This window comes from Gracilinanus agilis, chromosome 3 (assembly GCF_016433145.1).
Source record: "Gracilinanus agilis isolate LMUSP501 chromosome 3, AgileGrace, whole genome shotgun sequence".
NCBI classification, from domain to species: Eukaryota; Metazoa; Chordata; class Mammalia; order Didelphimorphia; family Didelphidae; genus Gracilinanus; species Gracilinanus agilis.
Genome location: NC_058132.1, coordinates 231008951 through 231031808, shown reverse-complemented (window position 1 = coordinate 231031808; position 22858 = coordinate 231008951). Strand labels below are relative to the sequence as shown.

Genomic DNA, 22858 nt, shown 5'->3' with positions numbered 1-22858 from the left:
GCAACAAATTGGAAAAGGAGGGTATGTCCTTCAATTGGGGAATGGCTGAACAAACTGTGGTATATGCGGGTGATGGAATACTATTGTGCTAAAAGGAATAATAAACTGGAGAAGTTCCAGGTGAACTGGAGAGACCTCCGGGAACTGATGCAGAGCGAAAGGAGCAGAGCCAGAAGAACTCTGTACACAGAGACTGATATACTGTGGCAAAATTGAATGTAATGGACTTCTGTACCAGCAGCAATACAATGACCCAGGACAATTCTGAGGGATTTATGGTAAAGAAAGCTACCCACATTCAGAGGAAGGACTGCAGGAGAGGAAACATATAAGAAAAACAACTGCTTGAACGCATGCGTCGGGGTGGACATGATTGAGGGTGTGGACTCGAAACTACCACACCAATGCAACTACCAACAATTTGGAAATTGGTCTTGATCAAGGACACATGAGAAAACTAGTGGAAATGCGCATCGGCCATGGGTGGGGGGGTGCAGGAGGTGGGGTTTAAGGGGAAAGGTGGAGCATGAATCATGTAACCATGTTAAAAATGAATATTAATAAATGTTAAAAAAAAAGAATAAGGCTAGGAGTACAGGCATTCTGAAAATACTAAGACTGGTGAGGGAAAGATAAAGACACTAAAAAGTGTTATTTAATGCTGTGCTGGGGAGAAAAGAAAGATCAAAGAAGAAATAAAACTACTGCTTAGAATTCCTATTATGATAATGAATGGCAGAAAAAAAGGCAGAAATTAGAGTTTTTAGAATGGAAAGATCATATCAAAAATATCTGTGTAGGAGCTGAATTCCAACAAGAGGGTGGTAAAATGAAAAGTAAGCAAGCACCTAACTATCCTTGGTGGTAGAGATGAAAAAGCTTAGATGAAAGCTTTCTCACTGTATTTAAAGAATTTTTAGATATGATTGCTTTTAGACACATAGTAAACTTTATAATAAGATATTGAAAAATTGAACATTGAGAAAGAAGAAATTTTGTGATTTAAAAGAAGTAGAGCCATTATTAAGATTGATTTTGATAGGTCATTGAATCTGATATTGAGTTTTTATCAAAATTCTAGAAAATATTATTAAATAGATCTTTGGGAACATCTAGATAGGGAAGTACTGATTACTAAGAACTAGGTTTCACAAAAAATACTCATGCCAAACTAACTTTTTTGACAAGATAGATAGATTAGAGGAATATAAGAATTTATATTTTAGGAAAAAATAAAGGCTTTCCTGCTATCCTTGTATAAAGGACAAAAAAGTATAGTCTAGATCAGTGGTGTCAAATTCAAATAGAAACAGAGGCTACTAAACCTGTCATATATAAGTATCTGTTCAGGATGTTGTATATCAGAAAAACCATGTGATTATATAATTATTTTTTAAATTAATAAATTAACACATTAAAATCAGATAGGAACTATATTTAAGTTTAGTTCAGGTCATATTAGGGAATGTTGTGGACTGTGTGTTAGAATGTTTGAACACAAAGGATTATTGCTAATTCGACCTCGGAATGAAATCAAATGGAGAGCCCTAGAGATCATTCTATGGTTCTGTGATAACATTTCTATTAATGAATTAGATAAAGTCATAGTTCTCATGTTCAACAAATATGGGAGGCACAATAGTATGAAATATTATCTAGAATGAATCTAATAAATGAAATTAAATGGGGCAAATATAAAGTCATTTACATTAAAAACAATCAACCTCATAAATACATTGTACCAGGTGCATAGGCATTTAATAAGTGCCTATTAATTTGATCTGACAAAGGAAACATGGTTAGAAAATAGCTAATATGAAAAAAATAGGTCTGGGGTTTTTAATGAACTTAAAACTCAATATCAGGAATCAATATGATATGGTAGCTAGGAAAGTTAATTCATACACAGTCTGTTTTATCAAGAATGAGATGCTGTCCAGGAGTAAGGAAGTAACAGTTTTGCTGTACTTTGCCTCGAGGTTGTTTATATTTATAGTATAGTGTTTAGTTTGGGACATATTATAAGAATATTGACATGCTAGAGAAGATCCAGTTATGGGATATGAAACTGGTGAAACATCATGCCTTAGGAGGATCAATTAAAAGAATTGGGTATATTCTGTCTGGAAAAGAGAAGACTTTAAAAGGGAAATGATACCTCTGGTCCAGTATTTAAAGGTTATTATCATGTGGAAGGAGAATTAGGTGCAAAGTGAGTATCTGTGAAAGTTGCAGAAAGAGTTTCATGTAAGGGAATTCTTCCTAACAATTGTAGCTTTCTAAAAATGAATCTATGGTTAAGAGTCAACATTACTACTAATAGTAAGAAATACTTCATAATAATATCTGTTGGTTGAAAGTGTTAACAGAATATATTAGATAATGTCAGATATTATGTATAATGTTACTCATTTCTGAATTTAGGCCAAAGTAAAGCCATCAAAAACTTTGCCTGCTCCTGTCTAACTATTTTAAAAGCGACTTGTACACTAGCAAATAACTATCTGGTTAAAATCAATAAGAAGATGACTACATCCAGAATAAAAGTTATTGAGACTCAATGAATTTTCCATTATCAGTAAATCAACTTTTATCAATATTATTATTTTTATTATTTGTCATTTATTCTCTTGTGATCTATAATAGCATTTTTTATCCTGCCTTTTCCCTTACTATTAGTCATTCTTTGATTAGCCCTTATACTTTATGACAAAACTCCTTTCTTTTTTACCTTCCTTGCCCTTTTTCTACATCTTTTTATTATATTAGACTTTAATTTAAAAATGCATTGAAATGCATCATTGCAATTCAAATGTAATTTTGGACTGCCAATAGACCCTATACTGAGAACATAATAAATGTTTGAGATGAATACTATACCTGTCGAAAGATAAAAATATGTGCAGGATGGTAACAACTAATAAAACATTCGTGGCATAGGTGATATTCAGTACATTCAGTGCACCTAAAAATACCAAAAGAAAGAAAATGCTAGAGCCAGATGTTTTGTAAAATTATGATTAAATTGGTTTGTCTGATAGCTTTCCTAGCATGCTCTTTCCTCACTTTTCCAAATCCTAGCCATTCTTCAAGGCCTGGCTCAAGCCTTCCTCTATGAAGTCTTCTAAAACTATTTTTATCCTCTTTAATCTCAATTCCTATAGTATAAAATTAACATTTGGCATTTACCAAATATTCTTAGCATTCCTTTCCACTTAATTTGTTCATTAATTATTTCACCCATGTTATAAAGAACAGGAATAGCTGATCATGTGTTCTTCGACACAGTGATGAATAGGTGACTAGTATTTAATAAACACTTGTTGGTTAAAAAATGAAACACAGCCTAGCATATAATTTTTCAACAGGTCCCTCCAAAATGGTGAAATTCAAACTTTTACAAGATATTTTTAAAAACATCAATTGACTCTTGATTTCATTCAAAGCTGTTGAACTAACACTCTGAAGAGTAAAGAAATACATTTATTCATTGGTATGAAAAGTGCAGATGAGAATTTACTTTTTTTTGGTGGAAATATAATTTTCAATTGCCATAAAAAGTTCTATTACAATGCCTTATCATGGCACAAAGATGATCTAGACTAATGGCAGCATGATACAAGCTCTAGAATGTTCTACCAAACTGGAATAGGCTTCTAAACAGACTGTTTCTGATGCTATGTAAAGAGATTAATCATTAAGAGTGGAGTAGAAGTGATTATTGAGAGCAATAGAGAGAAACATGGTCTGTCAGTATAATCTGTGAATCCCATCAGATCTAGCTGTAGTTTATAAGTAGCTGATGGTTGTAACCACTCTATGTGATTCCTCTCATTAATAAAAGTTTTATAAATCACTTCAATTTAAAAGAAAAGGGGGAATTATGTGGGAGGCCAATAAGTGAAACAGAGTCTCAAATAGATAAAAATCTGAGACTCCTCTTTTGACCCCTTTTATGATCCAGACCTTTTCTTATTGGAAAAACATTATACATTTATTGAAAAGCTTTAAGTTCCTACCAAACCAGAAGGTACAGAGTTAATAATTTCTCTCCTTGATAATTAAGAAGCCTGAACTCTAAAAAAATATATTACTTAGATAATCAAGGCCGGAAACAGACAAAGCTAGACAAGACTTTATCTGACCAGGGGCAATCCTGTAAATCAAGAATACAGGACTCAATTACTTCGGATCTCTATGAAATATATTTCTGCTCCCAGAATTAACCTCCTATTAATTGGTGGTTGGAATTTGGCCTTTGACCCTGGACCTATCTCTCTACTTTTTAGACTCTAATGGGTTTTTGTATAATTTGTAACCCCTTCACAGCTGTGATTCTTTCTCTGTGCTCTTTGTGTTGTGTGAAACCAGTAAATATTAAACTCAAGATTCCATGGCAAGTTGGAGCAGTTGTGAGCTAAGAATTTAGTCTGACTGTTCTCATTCCATCCTACGCCACTAAATGCCACTCAGAACCCCCAGAAATATAGAGCTGGATCTCTATAAGTGATGAATTTTTTGACTGGTGTTCAAAGAAGCACATAAAAGTAGAAAATGCTCTCCAGCCCTATATAGATTTTCACAGGGCCCTGGTGGAAAAGGGGATCAGAGGGTATTAAGAATCAATTTTAATGTAATGACATTAATGATTAGTGCTGATTGTTTTGTTGTTGTTGTTGTTGAAGTCCAGTGAGGAGAGGTAATGTAGGAGAATTGAATCATATCCAGGTTCACATTCTTAGGCATAGAAAAAGGATCTAGGTCTGAGATTTCTCACTGCTGTAGGGATTCCTGGCTGAGGAAGCTTCTACCAATGGAAGTCAGCACCTTTATTGCAACTTAAGGAAAGTCTGTTTGGGAGACCATTCCAGTTTGGAAGAATATTCTAAAGCTTATTAGCCCAGATCATCTTTGTGCTCTTATGAAGTATTCCTCGTTTTGAAGCCAGTTCTCTATCCACTATACTATACTTTTAAGTGTAGTGAAATCAGGATTCAAGTACAGAATATAATTATAGCTTAATAGAAAGATGACTCAAAGATTCTTCTTAGAAAGGCAAATAAAGGAGATGGCAGAATTGTCTCCATCATGTGTCCAAAGGCAACAACTAACATTATTTTATGGAAAATTGTCATTTGACTTAATATTCCTAATAATACAAGAGGACAGATTAATTTGAAAACAATTACAATTCATATTCCAGTACTTATTGAAGATGAAGAAATAAACTCTGAAGAACTAAATAATCTTCAGATTAAGTCAAAATGTACCTGAATATTTAATTTTTTCAGTGCAGAGATAGGAACAGGTGAATATGGGTGAAGACTCTATTAAAATAGCAGTTAGGAAGTATAGTAAATAGAGGCAGACCTGGAATCAGGAAGGCCTGAGTTCAAATCTTGCCTCAGACACTAAATACTCATGTGTCCCTGGGTAAGTCACTTAACTGCTATCTCATTTTTCTCAACTAAATGGGAATTTTCCTCAATTAAAATTTTCCTCAATTAAAATGGGAATAAAAAAGAATCTACCTCCTAGGTTTGTTGGGTAAGAAAATTGAAAAAATTGAAGGGATTAGGACAGCAAAGGGTTGAATGTGGGAATTGAATGAACCACACTGACTCCAGCTTGTGACTCAATTCTGGAGCTAGTAGTTTCCTTTCTATTCAGTTATGGGCCTAGTCCAAATTCTGTCTTGTGAAAAAAGTTTATTCAGTTATCGGAATTGGGAGAAAACCTTATTGAATTGTTTGAACCAAGCTCTGTATAGCTGAGAAATTGAACCACTTGTACCTGGTGTTTAGAGACCCTCATCCAAGGACATAGATTATGTTGACCAGAAATAGAGTCAGATCTTAAGGCTGATATAAGGAGTTTCTCTTAATTATCCACCATGAGCAACATATGTGTGTTATCTAAAAACTGGCCCAATACTGATCAGTCAGCTATTGTTTCCATATTCCTTTGATTGTTTACAGATACTTTGGGCGTGGGGGGAAGTGGGGCACTCCTTTTCTGGAGTTTAGGGAATTGTTCCTGTTTACTCTCTACCTCCCAAATTTTCTTTCACCTAATTAGAAATCAGATTCCCTAGTATTGTATTGTTTCCTTTCAATTAATTGATTTTATTTAATTGTTTTTAATGTATGTCTATCCAGCTTTTGGGTTATTACCTAGAGTTTCACATCTTTATAATGAGTTTTTTTTAAATGATACTGAAGGCATCTGATTCAGTTAAGTGCTGAACAAACAATATACCAAAAAAGTAAAAGTCACTACAAATAGTGAATCAGGCCCAGAATAAAACAGAAGATCATGCTGGATAAAATTTGGAAAATATACAGGTATTTCAAAGTGTCTCCCTGCTTAAAAGCTCATCTTTTTACCATTCTTTGGTTGATGATCTATGTCTCTGACTCGTGGAACACCATGATCCCTGAAAAACCTAAATTAGAGATGACATAAAGAAAATAGGTGCCCACCAACCAGCTCATTAATCCATCTAAATGAATTTTCCTTAAAGATAATATAGGATAAGGCTTGGACCTATGATTTCATTAGTATAGGGAACTCTTAGAGGAGGAAACTCCTATCAGTGGAGGATCAATATCTTTTTTGTAGTTTAGTCTTAGAGCATTTACTAAAACACACTGAACAGCTAAGTGACTTGTCCAGGGTCACAAGCCAATTTGTGTCAGCCCCAGGATTTTAATTCAAGTCTTTCTAGCTCTGAGACTAAGCCACGCTATCTCAAGAAGGCACAATTTCTTATTGACTATATTTCCCAATAAATAGATAAATGACATTTGTTTTTACTATATTCACTTCTTTCTTACTGTTTATACTTGGTTCTTAATGTTCACATTAAAGAAGGGCATCAAGGAAGAAATACAGTCTCTAATCTAAAATTTAAGTATATTTGGCTTTGGACCACTTAAGGTATTACATATAAATATATGTATTCTAATATTCTCAAAATTTACTTTACACAGATGACAATGTCATTCTTTGACCACATTACTTAGGAAGAGCTATAAAACAATTCTGTTGCTCAATTTCATACTGCTGAATATTGGAGGTGAAAAATTTGTATCTTAGACTAATACAAAGCACCAACAAAGTCCTTGTACCTTTATTGTTCCCCAGAGCATGTTTCAATGGGTATTCAACAAAGCTACTAATGATTTAGACTTCTAACTGATTGATGAACAACTAGACTTAAAATGGAGATGTCGTATATAAAATAAAAATAAAATAAAATAATAAAAAATAAAGATAATTTATAATAATGAAAATCCTACAACAGTAAAATTGTTGACATTTATAAAGCACTTTAGTTTGCAAAGCCTATTCAGAATTTTATCTCATTTAAATCTTATAACAATTGTTTGAGGTAAACCTTACTGAATTGTTTGAACCTAGTTCTGTGTTGCTGGGAAATTGAACCACTTGTACCTGGTATTTAGAGAAAAAAACAGGGATTTTTAATCCTCCACTAGTAAGTATTGAAAGCAGGATACAAACCTGGGGCTCCTGATTCTAAATTTAGCTATCTCTACCAAACCAGGAACATTATTATTATCTTTAATCATTAGATAGAGTATAATGCTAGATAACTGATTATTATTCCTTTATCTTCTAATTAGTTATATTCTGATAGTAACAACTTATATATGTGGTACTCCAAGGTTTACAAAGTTCTTTGCACACATTGTGAGATCACCAGTGAGTCTTATTGTTTATGTTTTATATGAGAAAACTTGAGGGTTGGTTTAGTTGAATGACTAACTACATTTATAGAATGTGTTGGGTTTGTCACAGCCAGATCTCCTGATTTAAGATTTTATCCACATACTTCTCAATCATAGCTCTTTACTAATAATTAGCGTAAATGCTAGTCTCTCCTTCTCTAACGTATATATTTTTTAGAGCTTCAGGGAATATATATAAATACATATATATATGTATATATATATATATACAGAGACACATTTGTGATCACATAGATTGGGGTCTTCTTCCACTAGCATAGGTTATACACCCAAGCTCCTTTCTTAATCTCTGTAATTCTTTTCCAAATGTTTCCATAAACCCTCCATAGGCGATTCATTCAATACACCTTCATGATTCTTTTTATATCTTTGAAATATTAGTGTAGCATTAATTTATAGCAGGAATATAGCATTTATTATGAATATAGCCTACTTCTTCTTCTGATATGTCAACTCACTCTGAGAATATTAACAATTAAGTCAGTGTTACTTGATGGTCTAAGAACTATGTAATTTTTAGTAGCCTCTGCCCCCATTTTCAATGTTACATCACTATCACTGCAGAACTGATGACTATTTTGCATTTCTGCCTATTTTGTGGGTCGCCATGGTAAAAAATTTACCTCTGTTTACAGTACCCTAAAAATTGTTAATGTCACCTTTGATCTATCTCTCATCTACATAAAGCAAGGGTTTAAATGTCTTCATTATATCCTGAATTCTTTCATGATAATTCTAAGGTCTAGAAAGATTTAAATTCAGCTGCACCTCTTTTTTGCTTTTCAATCAATCAGTCAAGAAGTATTTATTACATGCCTACTATGTGACAGACGCTATGCTAGGTGCTGAATATACAAATACAAAACATGATAGTCCTTCTACTCAAAGAGTTTACATTTCATCAAAGGAAACAACATGTGTATATGTAATTAGAAGCAAAATACATACAGTTTTATTTTTTTTTTTGAGGGGGAAGAGGAAGTCTCACAATAAGAGAATATCATGAAAGGGCCACATGGAAAAGGTGGCACTGAAGCTAAATTTTGAAGACAAGAAAGGATTCTAAGAGGTAGAAGTAAAGATGATGGATTTCAGGCATTGAGATAACCTCTGCAAAGGCATGGAGATGGGATTCTGATTAAGTAGCATGTCTGATAGCCTTCTTGCAAAGCTCTTTCCTCACTGATTTGCTAAATCTTACCCTTTCTTAAAGGATGGTCTTAAGCATACCCTCTTCATGAAGTCTTCAATGACTATTTTCACCCTAATAATCTTCTCCCTTTCTATGGTATTAGGTTATATAATGTGTGAAAAAAACAAGGTGGCCATTTAGCTGGAACAAAGTTGATTGAAATGTCTCTAAGATATATGAAGGCATGAGAATGAAGATTAGGAGAGGGTTGGTTTTATAGATTTCAGAGGCATCTGCATAAAAACAATAATTCAACCTTTGAGAAAGTAACAGAATATCAGAACTCAAAGCCAATCATGACATAGGTCATAGATAGAATAGAATAGACTCTTAGAGATAATCTTATCAAATCCTCTCATGGTTCAGATGAGGAAACATGTCCGGAGGGAATTGACATATATGGTAAGTGGAACAGTTCAGTAACAATAGTGTATGATGATCAACTGTGAATGAAAACTATTATCAGCATTGCAAAGACTTGGGACAAGGAGCTCATGTTGAAAAAGGCTTTCTACTGCCATAGAAGAAACTAATGAATTGTGTGTGAATGCAGAATGAAGTATATCATTCTTCATGTTATTTCCTCCATGAATTTTTCTCTACTGTAAGCAATATATGTCTTCTTTCACAACATGATAAACATGGACATTTCTATTGTATGATAACATGTACAAACTATATCTTAATACCTGCTGTCTGGGGTCTTAGAGTGGGGGGAGTTTGAAATGAGGGAGAGAACATAGATTGTAAAATGTCAGAAAATGATTGTTGAAAATTTTATAGACATATAATGTGGAAAAAATTTAATGGCAGAGTCACAACTTGAACCCAAAGCTTCTACTCCAGATTCAGTACTCTTTCCACTATACTCTTTTTCCTAGGCCCATCTTTTATAATTGGTGGTTCTCATACTCTCCCTCTCCCTCCTCCTATCCCCATCCAGGATACAAAGCATAACATAGCAAGTATTCATTCAATCAACAATCATTTAATAGCAACTGTATGCATGTAGATCACTGACCTAATAACTGGGATAGGTAGCAAAGACATAAATGTACTCCAAAATACAGATGTTGCTCAGGAAGTTTTGAGGATTAACATGCACACAGCTGTTATGTTATATAAGACTCATTCACACACATAAAAGTTATATTACATATATAGTATGTTTTCTTACCATTTCTAATATTTTTAAATTTATTACTTATGCATCATATGAAATTGAACATGTAACAAGAAGAATTTAGTTCAAATATGTAAAAATAAAGTTAGCAGAGATTATAGCTTCAGGAAATAATTTCTGACTTAAGTGGAAAAGGTGGTAGTGTCTATGAAAGTTTAACAGCATAGTTTACAATCACTAAATTATACAAATTACAAAATGACTACATAGTCTTATTTTTTGAAATGACAAAAATTAATTCAAAAATGTTTCATATCCTTCCTTCATTAAAAATATTAACTATAATGATAAATACAATATATTCTTTTTTTTCTTTTTAAAACCCTTACCTTCTATCTTAGAATTGAAACTAAGCATTGATTCCAAGGCAAAAGAGTGGTAATGGTTAGGCAATTGGATCAAGTGACTTGCACAAGGTTATGCACTTAGGAAGTGTTTGAGGCCAAATTTGAACCCAGGACCTCCTGTCTCCAGGCCTCACTCTCTATTCACTGAACCAACACTATCTGCTTCAATACAATATATTCTTGATAATTTTTATGAAGTTTGTTTCTTTATTGGAGAAATAAATTTATTATGACCATATAGTTTTTTTTCTTCCAACTTTAACATTAAAGACACCACAAAATTTCCTTAAGAATAAACAAATAGCAAATCTGGCCTCAGACACTTCCCAGCTGTGTGACCCTGGGCAAGTTACTTGACCCCCATTGCCCACCCTTACCACTCTTCCACCTATGAGACAATACACAGAAGTTAAGGGTTTAAAAAAAAAGAATGAACACATAGCAATAAAATACTGATCAAGTAGGATATAAAATATTCTAGTAAGCAAAATTTTTTAATTAATTAAGAATTACCAGAATACTTTTTTGTTTCAAAATTACTAGAAATTCTTATAGGTACATTTTCCTAGTGAGCAACAGTAAAATGTATTTATGATTGATGATCTTATAGTATTCTTCAGTCTATTAATCTGATCATCAATTAGGATTGTAGCATACTTAACAATTTAAAAAATATTTATTAATCAACTACTGTAAGCTAGTTACTGCCCTTGGCACCAAGGGCAGAAATACGAGAATTGTAGTCCCAAACCCTTAAGAAGCTTACAGTCTAATGAAAGAATATTTGTATGTATTTATTTGTACACAAACAATAACAAGAACTTGTATCATATGGTACTTTAAGATTTGCAAAGTGCTTTATAAATATCTCATTTTTCTCCTCATAAAAATTCTGAGAAGTAGGTTTTTTCCACACAAGGAAACTGAAGCATAGAATCTTACGTGACTTACCAAGGTCATATAGCTAGTAAGTGTCTAAGGCAGGATTTGAACCCAGGTCTTCCTAACTCCAGGTCCAGAACTCTATCCACTGCATTGCTTTGCTGTCTCATGTAATGTCTTCCCACAAAAATAAGTATGATACAAAGCAGAATATAAGGGAAAAAGAAAGTGGTAAACTAAGTGGTATAAAATATGAGATAGAGATCACTTTCACCTGTGAGGGAATAAGGAAAATATCATGGAAATGGTGGGAATAATAATACAGTTCATGGAGAAAAAGTAACATTTACCAGGTGAGAATGTGGCCTGGTTAACAGCATGAGCAAATGCATGGAATGAGGACAAGATATGACTGTACAGAGCAATAAATATTAAATTGATTTGGTAGGAACACAGAGTAGTACTCCCATTTGAAGGGATTATTGTGAAAAGGCTGGGAAATTTTTTAAAAAGGAAAATAGAAAAATAAAAATTATATTCAAAATACATAGCAAGATTAACTCAAAAGTGAATGCTTTAGTGGACCAAACAAGAAATTAATTATTTTTTAAAAACATATGGTAAAGCTGACAAAAAAGGATGTGCCAATAGATTTTAACAGTCCATTTAAAAATGGTAGTATTGTTGTGAGTATTCCAAGGAGACTTTTGATTTGTCATATCTTTGCCTTAGATAGTTTTTTCACTGGTTATCCTTCATGTCTGGAAGTTTGTCCCTTCTCATTGTTACCTATTGGCTTTCTTCAAGTAATAGTTAAATTCTTCCCTTGTGCAAGAAACATTTCCTTATATTCAATGCTAATGCCTTCCCTTTGAGATCATTACTAATTTATACTGTATGTCTCTTATTTATACATAGTTGTTTGCATATGTTGTGTCCTCCATTTGACTCTAAACTCTTTGAGAATAGGGTTTGTTTTTACTGTTCTTTATATTCCTGGTGCTCAACACAATGCTTAATAAATGTCTGTTGACTGGCTAAAATAAAATTCAAGGTGTTGGGCTATAATAGTGCACAGATTCTCTTCAGCATGGTCATGTATCTCTAGCTCTGATTTTCTTAATATTTTTCTGTGTCCTGGAGCTTCTGGTAAAACCCATGAGTCCCTTCTAAGGATAATAGTTTAAATGTATAAAATTAAAAGTAAGATTATAAAAATTAATTATGTCAATTATTAAAATATGTATTTAAAAGCTAATGGATCCTGGATTAAAAAAACTTAGGGCCAAAGTCTTAATATTTCCTTATACTCTACAAAAGGGAAGAAAAGAGAGTAAAAAGACCAGAAGGGTTAAATTTGAAGCACTTTTTTAGTTGCCCTTTCATATTAAAGACATGAAGCACCAAAGAAAGATGCTATTCTCAGAATTCCATTTTAAGGTCCCAGGATTACATGGAATCAAAACTAGAAACCAGAAGCTGTAAGGATAAAATGTTGAAAGCCCTTAACTACTCAGTGTAGATGCTCCCCAGCTGATTAACTCTGAATGTATAGTTTTCATGTACTTGAAAAGATAATAGGAAATACTAAGAGAGAAACAGATTGTCATATGCAGTGCTACTAGGAAGCTAATATTCCCTTTGAAAGATTGATAATTTGACAATCTCCACCAATGTTGCCTACAATCCTAAAATGTTTCTTAAGTTCTATCTCTAAAAAATTTAGTACACGCTGGTGTTCTCTAACTTCTTTGTATATTAGCTAAGCTGGTGTTTAGGCAACAGATACACAATCTATTTCAGGGTCCATACCAAGCTTGGTGACACCTACAAGAGCTTGAGTTCTTCTTGAAGAAGCTTGCAGAGTCACCTGCATGCCCAGATGAGTTTTTAAATTGGACTTACTAGATTAATAAGTTTTATTACTGGGAAAATATAGGATATTAGAATAATTTCTTAAATTAATTTTGATGCTTACTTATAACATGTTCCCTCAATTGGAAACTGCTTGCAATTGTTACATGGAATTCCAAGGTGTTTGTGAAGTTTTTCTTTCTCTGCTGCTGTCACGAGTGCGTTGGAGTTTCTGAATTCATCTAAAATAAGTTTTAATGGTGCAAACTCTTCCCTGCACAAAGGGCACTTGACCACAGAGTTTTCTGATGACTTATCCTGATGATCAGCCCATATTTTCATACATTTTATATGAACACTATTACCGCAACCATACCTGACAAAAGAAGTAGAGAATTTGCAAATTATTTTCTACCAATAATATTATGACTTTCATTGTTGCATCTAATTTGATTCTGTTTCTGTTGTGTATCATCAAGAATTGTTATATTGAGCAGCTAGGTAGCACAGTGGATAGAGTGCCTGGTCTGTAGTTGGGAGGACCTTAGTTCACATCAGACCTAAGACACTTCCAAACTATGTGACCCTGGGCTCTGTCTTAAAATTTATTCTAAGATGGAAGGCAAGAGTTAGGAAAAAAGAATAATTATATAAAATTAACTGTTGCCATCAGAAGGAGTTATTACAACTTTTCCCCTTTTGATGAGGCACAGTTCTGAATTGATTTCCAAGAACAACTTCTCTGTTTCTACCAAATTATACATTTCTAGACATGATATGCAAAAGAATTAGGCCAGAAAAATAAAATTTATCCTTTCTATTGATTTATTTTTTTGGGTTTAATTCATTAGTGCTTCTTTATATTTAGAATTAAAAAATACCAGTCAATTAGTCAAGTTAAGCATTGGGGATTCAAAAGGAAGCATTTGCATTCAAGGAGCTCACCATCTAATAGGAAAGGCAACACACAAACAAATATTTACAAAGAAGGAGAGGCATTAGGAAAATATTCTTGTAGTAGAAGGAATTTTAATTGGGACTTAGAGGAAGCCAAGGAAAATCTTGTAAAGCAGCAGGTGAAGGTGAGGTAGGAGTTATTTCAGGCATAGGAGAAAGCTAAAGAAAGTGGGAGATGGAGTGTCTCATTTGTAGAATAGCCAAAAGGCCAGTATTACTGAATGGACGAGTATATGGTATGGTGTAAGAAGACTGAAAAGGTAGAGGGGGCTAGATTGTGAAGGGCTTTGAGCGTCAGAGGATTTTGCCTTTGATCCTGAAGGCAATACAAAGCCATTGGCATTTATTCAGTAGGAAGCAACATGACCAGATCTTTGCATTAGGAATATCACTTCAGTAGCTAAATGGAAGATGTAGTGGTGAGAAACCTGAGGCAGTTAGACTCACCAGTAGGACAAGGACACTGCAATAGTTTAGACTTGAGGTGATGAGAGTATGTATTAAGGTGGTGGCAAATGTCAAAGAAGAGGAGCAATATTCAAGAGATGTTGCAAAAGTGAAATTGCTAGACCTTAGGAGAAGATTGTATATAGAGTTAGAAATAGAGAAGAGTTGAAGAAAAGTATTAGGTTTTGAACCTGATGGACTTGGAGGATGGTGTGGTTTCCAAATAGTAATAGGGAAGGTGGAGGTACAGTATAAGAGGAAAGATAACAAGCTCTTTTTTGGAAATATTTAGCTCAAGATGTGTGATTAGAAGTCAACAGAGAGATTGGGGCAGAATTGGTAGAATAGTGTGAGAATTAGTTATAATGGTTTAAAAAATCTTAAATTAGTAGAATAGTATGAGAAATAGTTATTACAATTTAAAAATCTTATTCACTTACCATAATGTTATATATTGCTATATTTTTAAATCTCAGATTTTTAAAATTATGTAGTCTCCAAGGAATTGTAGTGAACAGGGAAGATGCTTCAGGGCTTGACACATGCAAGCAATAAGATTAAAAGAAAAGCTATGGAAGGAAGAGACCTTAAAACAATTGTTGATGGTCAATTATTGGCTCATGAGCTTGCCATTGTTTCCTAGAAAAATTCTAGACTATTTTTAAAGGCATATATTATATAAGTATTTAAGGAAGAGGTAGTCACTATGAGCCAATATGAACAGATAAAGAATTGTATGGCAGACAAGCATGCTTCCTTTTGTTGTTGTTGTTGCTGACATAATTAATAGGATAAAGGGGAAAAGCCATGGATGCAATCCAATCATCTCAAACAGGTGCTACTTAGTCAGTTTCTCATGATTCAGTTTCAGAGAAATGTGTTTAGAACTGTTTGACCAAATGGAGAGTGATGATGAATGGATCAAAGTAAAGAATTATCTAGTGGATTGTGACCCCAAGGTTCAATCATTAACGGTATTCTCTTAAACATCTTATTAGCGATTTTAGTGAGACACAGACAGCATAATTCTCATGTGACTCAAACTGGGGGGATACCACAAATCAGGATCCAACAATATCTCAACATTTTATCTCCGAATAAAATGAAAATTAATTGGATTAAATTCAAAATTCTGCTCTTGGGCATAAAAAATAATTCATAACTACAAAGTGGGGGAGAGAAGACTATCCTGGAGTATTGATTTTGTCTATTTTGGTGGGGGCACATTTTAGAAGGACACGCTAGGCTACTTTGACTGAGAGGAAGATGTGGTTAGATTAGTAAATAGACCCCAAAGCAAGTCATATAAGAATTAAATGAAACTAGGAATGTTTAAGAAAGGGAAGAGGAGACATTAAGGGATATATCTTTTAAATGTACAAAGAGTAATTAATTGTTCATTAGTGAGAAATAAAGATTAGAAACTTGTTTTTCAGGATGCCATGAATAGCATTTTGCACAGCAGGCTTGGGAAATATTTCTTATAGAATATAGGATTGAATTAATTTTAAATTTTATCCACCTCAGCAATTCTATGATCATATGGAGTTCTTTACTAATACTTCCAGAAACACATTGAAGTGGTATATTTTCTTAGTGCACATAGAAGCTGGTAAGACAAGCGTGGAAAATAGCTATCTAGAAATTTTGGGGGAAATTATTAATGAAAATGAATGAAAGAAATGGAAAGATAACAGTATTATTTGAGAAGGTGGATTATGTTATAAGGAAATAAGGAAAGAGCAGGAGCCAGGAGCTGCTGAAAGGCAGAAGAGCAGGAAGGTTCCAGAATTCTAGGGAAGTGACAGAGCTTCTTATAGGAGACAGTTGAAGCTGGAGGTTGTGTTTGTCTTATCTAAGAGATACCTTGTGGTGATGGGGATTTTAGTAAATTGATGAATGTTTGTTTAGGACCAGTGTCAGAAGGATTACAGGGTTTGGGAAGACCAACAGGATAAAGCTTACAGGATACCAAGTGCTATTAAATAGGGTTTATTTAAGGTAAAGGAAGGAAGGGAAAGGAATTGAGATAATCTATCTAAACCAGTGATGGGCAAACTACTGCCTGCAGGCCAGATGCACGCCCCCTAAAATGTTCTATCAGTCACAGGACATTATTCCTAATCTGACGAATACAATGAGTAGGATACAATATAATGAAACTTCGAAAGTTATCTTAGAAACAGACTGACAGATGAGCATTTCCTTTCCTTTGGCCCCATCTTTAAAGTTTGCCCAATACTGATTTAAAGAATATAAATAAACCTCCCCAGCAAATCTAGTTGTTATCTTCAGAAAACTGATATCTGCACTATCATTTACCTCTCTACCTAAAACTCCTAGTTCCTACAAGAAATACACTTCACTAACCTAAATTCCCCCTTAGATGGTGAATAGAGGTTGTAAAGTTGGAAGTTAAGCAGGAACGGGACTCAAGGGAAAAGGTTCTCACTGACAGATGGCTTTAGGTATCTCAAGCAGCTCTCTTGGAATATCTGTCAGTCAGCAGCAACAAGATACACAGGAACAGGTTGTTGGTAAGATGATCAGAAAGACAGCCACAGGAGAGGGAGAATACTCGAACTCACAATGTCTACCCAAGGAGATAAGACAATCTCAACTTACAACTTCAATTGTTTCCTAAAAGAAACTCTGTCACTTCCCTAGAATTCTGGAACCTTCCTATTTCTGTCTTTCAGCAGCTCCTGTTCTTTCTTTATTTCCTTCTAACAATTAGCATGAACAACTTTATAGTGCTTAAAATGGTTTTATATACATGAAGCATTTAACTATTTAAAAAGCAAATAAATTGTTGAAATATTTATAAACATTTAAAAATGGATCTTTAAAACTGCATTTTAACATACCAAACTGAGAAAATTGTTTTATGTTTTAAGGAAGTACTACCATAAATAAAGTAGCAATATTTTATTTCTTCACAATCAAAGTATATACACATATGCACATATATAACACTAAAGTTATTTCGATATGCTAGTAAATTAAAGGCTAGGATTCATTTTGAAAGTCTAACTTAATTTCTGATCCATTAAATTTTACTATAGTATAAAATAATTCTAATGATAAGCTGTTGTTTTTAGAAAAGTTTCAATTTTTTTCATTATGGGAAATCATCTAAATAATAGGTTCCTAGGTTAGAGCTGAAAGAGAACCAAGAAGTCTTTAGTTTCACTCCATCATCTTATAAAGAGGAAACTGAGGCAGAAAGATAAGTTAACTGTCTTGTCCAAGGTCTCCCAATTTGTACATACCAGAGTTGGAATTTCAAACCAGATCTTTTGATTCTTAAGTCAATCTTTCTATTGTATCACCATGAATAACTTGGAATCAATTGAATTGATATAACATTCAAAGCTTTGTATTGTTTCTCTATTAATTATACTATTTTTCTAAATGGTAAATATAAGTCAATTCAGAAATAATTTTTCTTTAATTTTCTAATATTAAGAGAAAAAGTAACCTGCAATAGGTGACTGGTAGCTTTTTTTCTAGGAGCTCTTCTTGACATATGGAGCAGACATCATCTGCACAAATTTCTTTCTGTTTAATATATCCATCACTTTCAACATGTGTTCTTTCAGGTGGCTTAGGAGTCTGGACATGATGTAATCCCCCTAGCAATTCATTGATTTCTCGTTCCACAAGACCTAATTGAAAAGCATCTGAGGAAAACCCACTCAAAATTAAGATTCATTGACAAAACTTTAAAGTGTAAAACTTCTAAAATATTTTATATTAAAACTGAAATTTTCTTTTGAACATAGAAAAATCACATTGGATAAATGATACACAACTAATTCTGAATGAATTTTGAAATGTGTCAATTTTCTGCAAAAACAAAAAGAAAATCAAATTATTTGGGGATAGAAGAGAGGTTCTTCTTTATCACCACTAGGAAAAGAGTATGTATAAAGGGATAAGATTTGGGGTTAGTTATATCATAGAGAATGCCATGAAACTTTGGAGGTTTTACTTGTAGTCTACATTATCCAAGTAATAGCAGAACAAATGCAAAATGTAAAATATGTAAATAGTGGTTATAATAGAGGAACTGGATCAAGAGGTGATAGATCATAGTATAAGACCATAAGAATAGAAGGAAAGAAATAAAAGGGATATCAAAAGAAGTAGCAGCAAAGGACTGCTAGTGATTTCTTAAAGTATATATTTGAGATGGGAAATAAATGTGAAAAAGAATTGCAAAATGAAGTTAAATAAAACCAAAAAGGCCAAAGAATGTATAACATGGCATATTTGGAATGAATCATTAGAAATTTGTGTAAAACTAAATTATACTACTGGGCAGCTGGGTAGCTCAGTGGAGTGAGAGTCAGGCCTAGAGACAGGAGGTCCTAGGTTCAAACCCGGCCTCAGCCACTTCCCAGCTGTGTGACCCTGGGCAAGTCACTTGACACCCATTGCCCACCCTTACCAATCTTCCACCTATGAGACAATACACCGAAGTACAAGGGTTTAAAAAAAAATGTTAAAAAAACTAAATTATACTGCTTTTGTTACTTATCTTTCTGTGTGTCAATTATGTATGGCTCTTCAAAGGATAGTTGGTCATGTAACATTACCTTTTTAAAAAGCAGCCCTATGTAGTAATAAGTCAAATGAAATATGAAGATAACTCATATGTATGATAGATGCCTCTGGAAGAAGGGTATGTTTAAGTATGTCAAATGTAGAACTGTTATTAACTTTATATAAGACAAAAGGAGATGACAATTGGGGAGAAGAAGCTTCAAATTCCATATACCAATGAAGAAAAAATGTTAGAAAGGGAGTGTTCCATTGAAAAATATTAGAAAATGGAAAAGGACTTGTCCATGTAAAGAATCTGGGGAAAAAAATGACAAAATGGAGACTACAGGATGAATGCCTAAAAAAAGGGAAACCCAAGCATCTTTTATTTGTTATGATAGACTAGGAGACAGAAGACCTAAATTCTGATTTGGCTTGGTCAACACTTGTTATATTAGGCAAGTAACTCAAATAATCAATCAATAAGCATTTGTTATATATGTCCTATATGTTCAACAGACACATGCTTATTGGTGCTAAAAATAGTTCCTATCCTCAGATAGCCTCTAGTCAGGAAGATATGTACATAAATAAACACATATAAGATAAATGCAGAGTATGTTGAAGGTTACCTTATAGAAGTTTTGAATGCTGGTGAGGATGACCATGGAAGGATAGCAGAGTGTTGACTAAGGGGGTGACATGGTCAGATCTATGTTTTTTAGGAAAACCACTTTGGAATCTAGATTATACCATGGAAACAACTCAGTCAGGTACTGAAGTAGTCCTAGGGTCAAGGAGTGATGACTGTGACATGGATAAAGATTTTAATATTCTTGATCTTTTGTTCCTTCAAATGAACTTTATTTTTTCTAACTCAATAAAATCATTTTTTGGCAATTTAATTGGGATGGCATTTAAAAAATAGATTAGTTTAATTATTTTGGCTCTGCCCATACATGAACAATTAATATTTCTCTAATTATTTATATCTGACTTTATTTGTATAAGAAGTGTTTTGTAACTATGTTCATGTAGTTCCTTGGTTTGTTTTGACTAGTACACTCTGAAGAATTTTATTCTATCTATGGTTATTTTAAAGGGAGAATCTCTTTTCTTGTAGGTCTTTGTCAATAATATTTAAAAATGCTGATGTGGATTTATTTTATATCCTATTATTTTGTTAAAATTATTGATAGTTTCAACTAACTTTTTAATTGAATCTAGAATTTTCTACATATCCCATCATGTCATATGCAAAGTGATATAGTTTTGTTTCCTCTTTGCCCATTCCGATTCCTTCATTTTCTTTTTCCTCTTATTGCTATTGCTAGTATTTTCTAATACAATGCTAAATAAAATTGGTGACAACTGGCATCCTTGTTTCATGCCTGATCTAAGATTTTATTTTCTCCCCATTACAAATTTCACATAATTTTAGGAAAAAAATCCACTCTTTATGTTGGCAAATAATTGGAAACTGATATTATGGAAATTAATTGGGGAATTTCTGAACAAGATGTGGTATATTATTATGATGGAATACTACTATACTATAAGAAACAATGAGCAAAATGATTTTTTAAGAAATGAGAAAGTACTACATGAGATGACCAATGAAATGAGTAGAACCAAGAGAACATTATCCACAGTCATAGAATTAATTCTGGAAGAATAATCTATGAATCTGGAGGTAACTCCAGAGAGTAAACGGAAAGGCGAAACATGAAAGATAAGTTATTTTTACATGTTGGTCTCCCTGAGGATATCTTCTGTGTATGCAAGAAGGGCAGAGAGGGGTTTGGGCCCATATGGACACAATTTATTATGTAAATATGAAGTAAACGGTAAACATATGGATTTGTGACTTAATTTCTTTACTATCTTATTTTTCTTGGAAATGTCTGTTTAGTGTTATAAAATTTGGAATAAGAAAAACATTTTTAAAAGAAAAAATTCACTTATATCTATGCTTCCCAGTGGTTGTTTTTTTAAAATAGGAATGAGTTTTCAATTCTGTCAAAAGACTTTTTTTGGGTCTATTTGTTAAAATCATGTTTTATTATTACTTTTGTTATTGTTATAATCAACTATGTTGATAGTTTTTCCTGTATTAAATCATCCTTACATTTGGTATAAATCCTATTTGGCCACAATGTATTATCTTTGTGACATTATTCTAGTCTTTTACCTGGTATTTTATTTAGGATTTTTGCATCCATATTCATTAATTTTCTATATTTTTTTCTTTCTATATATTTTTTGATGTTTTTGCTCTTTCTGGTTTAGGTATCAGCACCACATTTGTTTCTTAAAAGGATTTTGATAAAATTCCTTCTTTACCTCTTATATCAAATAATTTATTTAATATTAGAATTAGTTGATTCTTAAATGTTTGATAGAATTCACTGATAAATCCATCTGGTCCTGATACCTTTTTCTTAGGAAGTTCATTTATGGTTTGTTTCTTTTTCTAAAGTATGTTTACTTAGATATTCTTTTTCTTAGTCTGATAGTCCAAGTATATTGATATTATTTTTGTAGTATTCTTTCATTTCTCTTAAAATGTTTTCATATGCTTGAGCAAAATAACTCAATTACTTTAAATTTCATCTTCATTGGTGGTATATTCTCCCTTTTCATCTTTAATGCTAGTGTGACTTGGTTTTCTTTTTTTTATCAGATTAACCAATAGTTTATTAATTTTGTTGATTTTTTCACAAACCAATTCCTAGATTTATTTACTTATTCAATGATTTTCTTACATTGTTTCACTTATCTTTAATTTTTAGGATTTATAATTTGGTAATAGTTGGGGGTTTTTAATTTGACCTTTTACTAATTTTTTTATTATATTCCCAATTCATTGCTTTCTTTCTCTATTAATATAAACATTTAGAGATATGAATTTTTGTCTAAATACTGCTTTTGCTGTGTCCCATAGGTTTTGGTATGTTTTATAATTATTATCATTGTTTTTAATGAAATTATTCGATGTTTCTGTGATTTGTTCTTTTAATTCACTTATTGTTGGGGGGGGCGGAGATAGACCCCTACCGCTTATACTTGATTGGATTTTAGTGATAGTGATAGGTTTAAGATTATCAATATTGTGATTCTAAAATGATTGGTATAATTCCATTATAATCTTAATTAAAATTAGTAGAATTCATGATTTTTATAAGGATTTCTAACTAAAGCATAAAACTGCTTCTAAGGGGACTTCCAACCCCTCTCTAAGTCATACTTCCCTTCTATCAAGAGATGCTGACCATCTGAGTTTCATGTCCTGATATGGTGCATCACATCCCGATATAGTGCAAGTATGCACACCCTTCATTATTGAGAAATAACCATCCTCTCCCCAGATCAGATGAGTCTGAGGTAATGGTCATCACTATTCTCTAAATAAGGGTATTGTCTTGTGATTTGACCTTATAATATGGGTTTTCCTAAATAAACTAGCCAATTAGTTGTGTAGTTGGGTAACGGTTTCTAAAAAAAGATCTACATGATGCTGTGTCTTATAAGTCATTAACCTTGTTTGGAAATAATCACTTTGTTATTGTCTTAGTATATAAACCAGGTCTCTGCTGCCTGACTTTGTCTCTCATTGGGGTCCAACTATGTAACATGTGTGAGACTCCGGGTTTATCTGGGAGATTTGGCCCTCTTC

At 33.0% G+C, this 22858-nt stretch overlaps 1 protein-coding gene across 1 annotated transcript in view; it reads right to left on the bottom strand.

The window, feature by feature from the left end:
- Positions 1-22858, bottom strand: part of ZSWIM2 (zinc finger SWIM-type containing 2) — a 44404-nt gene that overhangs the window by 9935 nt on the left and 11611 nt on the right. Inside the window, exons 4-6 of the mRNA XM_044666459.1 lie at positions 18116-18317; positions 13355-13606; positions 2881-2965 (exon numbers count right to left, since the gene is read on the bottom strand). Coding sequence (XP_044522394.1) covers positions 2881-2965; positions 13355-13606; positions 18116-18317 — 539 coding nt within the window. The remainder of the gene's footprint in view (positions 1-2880; positions 2966-13354; positions 13607-18115; positions 18318-22858) is intronic.